General features: G+C 43.7%; 1 protein-coding gene across 1 annotated transcript in view; it reads left to right on the top strand.

Annotated features, from left to right (window-relative positions):
- The window catches only part of mat2b (methionine adenosyltransferase 2 non-catalytic beta subunit methionine), a gene marked incomplete at its 5' end in the record, with an annotated part of 10,949 nt that extends 6,523 nt beyond the window's left edge, over positions 1 to 4,426 (top strand). Inside the window, 4 exon segments of the mRNA XM_014028648.1 lie at positions 967 to 1,119; positions 2,004 to 2,200; positions 3,530 to 3,643; positions 3,888 to 4,426. Coding sequence (XP_013884102.1) covers positions 967 to 1,119; positions 2,004 to 2,200; positions 3,530 to 3,643; positions 3,888 to 4,061 — 638 coding nt within the window.
- Between the last annotated feature and the right edge of the window lie 304 nt (positions 4,427 to 4,730).

The following is a 4,730-nucleotide window of genomic DNA, read 5'->3' as shown; positions in this document are numbered from 1 at the left end:
TCTCTAGGCTACTGTCTTCATCAGACATCATCTCTAGGCCACTGTCTTCATCAGACATCATCTCTAGGCTACTGTCTTCATCAGACATCATCTCTAGGCCACTGTCTTCATCAGACATCATCTCTAGGCTACTGTCTTCATCCTACATCATCTCTAGGCCACTGTCTTCATCAGACATCATCTCTAGGCCACTGTCTTCATCAGACATCATCTCTAGGCCACTGTCTTCATCAGACATCATCTCTAGGCTACTGTCTTCATCAGACATCATCTCTAGGCTACTGTCTTCATCATACATCATCTCTAGGCCGCTGTCTTCATCAGACATCATCTCTAGGCTGCTGTCTTCATCCTACATCATCTCTAGGCCACTGTCTTCATCAGACATCATCTCTGGGCCACTGTCTTCATCAGACATCATCTCTGGGCCACTGTCTTCATCAGACATCATCTCTGGGCCACTGTCTTCATCAGACATCATCTCTGNGTGAATGTAGCATGATACACGTGTGTATGTAACATGTTATACGTGTGTATGTAACATGATACACGTGTATGTAACATGATACGCGTGAATGTAGCATGATACACGTGTATGTAACATGATACACGTGAATGTAGCATGATACACGTGTGTATGTAACATGTTATACGTGTGTATGTAACATGATACACGTGTATGTAACATGATACACGTGAATGTAGCATGATACACGTGTATGTAACATGATACACGTGAATGTAGCATGATACACGTGAATGTAGCATGATACACGTGTGTATGTAACATGATACGCTTGAATGTAACATGATACGCGTGTATGTAACATGATACGCTTGAATGTAGCATGATACACGTGTGTATGTAACATGATACGCTTGAATGTAACATGATACGCGTGAATGTGATACACATGAATGTAAAATGATACACGTGAATGTAACATGATACACGTGTGTTTGTAGCTGTTTGTGGAGCCTTCTTCATCTACATCAGCACCGACTATGTGTTTGATGGGCGGAACCCGCCGTATGGTGAAGACGACTCTCCAAACCCTCTCAACGTGTACGGACGCAGCAAACTGGAGGGAGAACGAGAGACACTGAGACACTGTCCAGGTAAACACACCTGCCTGTCCAGGTAAACACACCTGTCTGTCCAGGTAAACACACCTGTCTGTCCAGGTAAACACACCTGCCTGTCCAGGTAAACACACCTGTCTGTCCAGGTCCAGGTAAACACACCTGTCTGTCCAGGTCCAGGTAAACACACCTGTCTGTCCAGGTACAGTAAACACACCTGTCTGTCCAGGTAAACACGCCTGTCTGTCCAGGTACAGTAAACACACCTGTCTGTCCAGGTAAACACACCTGTCTGTCTGTTCATGTTTTACCTGTAAAAAGACAATCAGTGATTTATTGTCACTCAGCTGCTCCAAGTACAAAGCCTGTTATGAAACAGATGAGTATAATCATGTGTACTGTTGTGTAAAATGTCTTAAATACACAGTAAAAGTTTACTGTGACTGTGTGTATTTGCAGTAAAGTACATGRCAGGTCCTTTAATCTGGTCACAAAGTTAGAGATGAGTTTTTCCTGTCAGGTGGTCACAGGGCCTGATCTGAAACCACCTGGACTCTGAGAGGGGGGCGGAGCCACTGACTGGGAAAGACCATCAGGGTTGTTTGAGGGAATTCATGCTTTGGTTTCTGATTCCTCTGATATTTTACTGACAGGTGTCTTCTGGACTGGAGTCAGTTTGGGTTGTAACCCTAACCATGGTCCAGGATGCTGCAGCATGGTTCCTAACTTCTGTTAGAGTTCAGGAAGTTTTACATCTTGACTGTGATCCAGTGCTGATTATGACCTGGTTCATTCTGTTGTGTTTRTCTTTGTATTTTCACACGTCCTGTGTGTCTGTGTACATTTTATGATTCTCTTTGTTTTTACTGTGCAGCACTTTGTCAGCATAGGGTCACCTGTCCCTCTCACCTGTCTGACAGGTGCAGTGATCCTGCGTGTTCCTGTGCTGTTCGGGGAGGTGGAGTTTGTGACGGAGAGCGCCGTCACGTCTCTGTGGCTGAAGGTTCAGGAGGCCACAGAGGACAGCTGTGCACTGGACCACTGCCAGCAGAGGTTCCCCACTGACGCTCGAGACGTGGCGTCTGTGTGCAGAAAGCTGTCAGAGAGAGCCAGACAGGTGTGTTCCAGAGCCCCGCCTCCCCACCTGCCTCCTTCACTGTCACTTTATTTCTATGCAGAGTTTCTTGGATCAGATCTCAGGAAACCAAACTGAAGTTTCTGGTTGTAATGGAGTTAGATCCTTTCAGGAAAGCTTTGGTTTGATGAAACCTTTCAGCACTGGTTCTGTTTCCATCCTGAGAGCCTCTTTCAACAAACTGAAGACCGGATCTCACAGACCTGTTGATGGTTTGGATCAATGGTATTTACAGCTCAAAAACCAGCTGCTTCAGGTTCAACAGCCTTTAAATCAAACCAGAGGTTCTCATCTGGACTGAAGTCTGGACTCTGACTGGACCGGTCCAAGACAGGTTCTCTTTGAACCAGGAGCTGGACCTGGACTGGACTCTGTAACAGATTAAAGCAGTTTGTTTTGACACATTATTTCAGGGCCAGGTGGACGTCACCGGTCCACAGACCTTCTGACAGGTGATGCAGTGGATCAGCTTGATAATTTTTATGGTGGGTGTTGTTCAGTAGGTACGTATCACTGGTCCGAAGTCCTTCAGGGAGTTTTCTGGGGTACATGGGGGTAACAGAAACAGGATCTCAGAGAAAACTCATCCCAGAAGGTCTCCAACTTCAGGCAAAAGACATGGAAGCAGTCAGCAGAGACCACCCTCCCTCCCTCCAGCAGGACTGTGAACTAGTACTGCACAGGATAGCCCCAACCTTGGTATCACAGTATTTTCAACAATTACATCAATGTCACAGTATTTTCAACAATTACATCAATGTCACAGTATTTNTCACAGTATTTTCAACAATTACATCAATGTCACAGTATTTTCAACAATTACATCAATGTCACAGTATTTGATGGTATTTTTCTGTTCATCACAGTCAGCTGATGTTTCTCTCTTTCTGCTACACAGAGACTGTTTCTTGACTTTTCTATTTTACTGAACCTCAGTCTGTCTTGTTGTTTCCCTCCTGTGGGTCTTTTGTTCTTTACCTGGTTTAGACAGTAGTCACACATTTAGGTCCGGTCGTGAAGAAGGAGGGTTGAGCAAAGGTCCTTATCAGGTCTTTAGTTTGGTGTTATTTAAAAAAGCAGCTTGGTGCACACCAGTCAACTAAACACCAGTACAAACTACTTCCCCTGGGCTTTTCTGAACCAAGATTTAGAGTAATTCTCATTTTTAAACCAAGATTTAGAGTAATTCTCATTTGGATCCATACATTGGTCATGTCTGACTGGACCTGGTGTCTCTTAATGTTCAACATGTTGGTCCCTGAGGTCACAAAGGTTAAGAACTCCTGATCTAACCCATCTTTCTGTCTGCAGGATCCGTCCATCAGAGGAATCTTCCATTTCTCAGGAAAGGAGCAGATGACCAAATATGAAATGGCTGTTGCCATGGCGCAGGCCTTCAAACAGCCGTCCAATCACCTCGTCCCAGTAAGTCAGCTGACCTCTAAATACTTTAACCATCAGTTTTTATCACTTATCAGTTATTTCTCTTTGTTAAAATATTGGTTTGAAACTCTGAAAGTACATTACTACATCATTGGATAGTACTATTATATCATTACTACATCATGGGTTAGTACTACACTATGATATATTACTATATAAGTACTGCAGAATGTGCTGGTACAGCAGTATATAGTAGTACTGACATCTTGTCCCTGGTTTGCTGCAGCTAACGGAGCAACCCGTAGGCTCGACTCCTCGTCCAATCAACAGCCAGCTGAACTGTTCTCGGCTGGAGCTGCTGAATCTAAGTGTGGAGCCGCGAGCGTTCGCTGCCGCCATCACCGACTGTCTGTGGCCGTTCACCGCCGACAAACGCTGGAGGCAGACAGTCTTCCACTAGGATAAACAGATGGAAAGACAGAACAACAGTTTTCCTTCTGAGGTTCTATGAATCCTCACAAAATCAAAAATGTGAAAAAGTTTCTTGGWAGAGACTTTCTGATCCATCCGCATGCTCCTGTTAGTGTTAGTCAGCAGCTTTCTTCACTGCTGCTGCCATTTCCCCCTGCTGTCTGTTTCAGTAATAAACTACTGACTGCATTAAAAGGTTAGAAGAACGTTTAAACTGTTTCAGATTAATCTATAACTTTATTTTAAATTTAGGTCTATGGTGTTCTGCAGAGGACACGTGTTTGTGTAGGCTGAAAAAATATGTGGTTCTGTTCAAGTTCTGTAACAAACAAAACATAAAAATCAATATTTTCAGCTTGTTTGTTTAATGTAATCAAAGAAAACCCCATCCTCATGTACTGGTGATATATCCTCATGCACTGGTGATATATCTCATGTACTGGTGATATATCCTCATGCACTGGTGATATATCTTCATGTACTGGTGATATATCCTCATGCACTGGTGATATATCCTCATGTACTGGTGATATATCCTCATGCACTGGTGATATATCCTCATGCACTGGTGATATATCCTCATGTACTGGTGATATATCCTCATGTACTGGTGATATATCCTCATGTACTGGTGATATATCCTCATGTACTGGTGATA

This window comes from Austrofundulus limnaeus, unplaced genomic scaffold (genome assembly GCF_001266775.1).
Source record: "Austrofundulus limnaeus strain Quisiro unplaced genomic scaffold, Austrofundulus_limnaeus-1.0 Scaffold792, whole genome shotgun sequence".
NCBI classification, from domain to species: Eukaryota; Metazoa; Chordata; class Actinopteri; order Cyprinodontiformes; family Rivulidae; genus Austrofundulus; species Austrofundulus limnaeus.
This window is presented reverse-complemented; position numbering and strand designations above follow the sequence as displayed.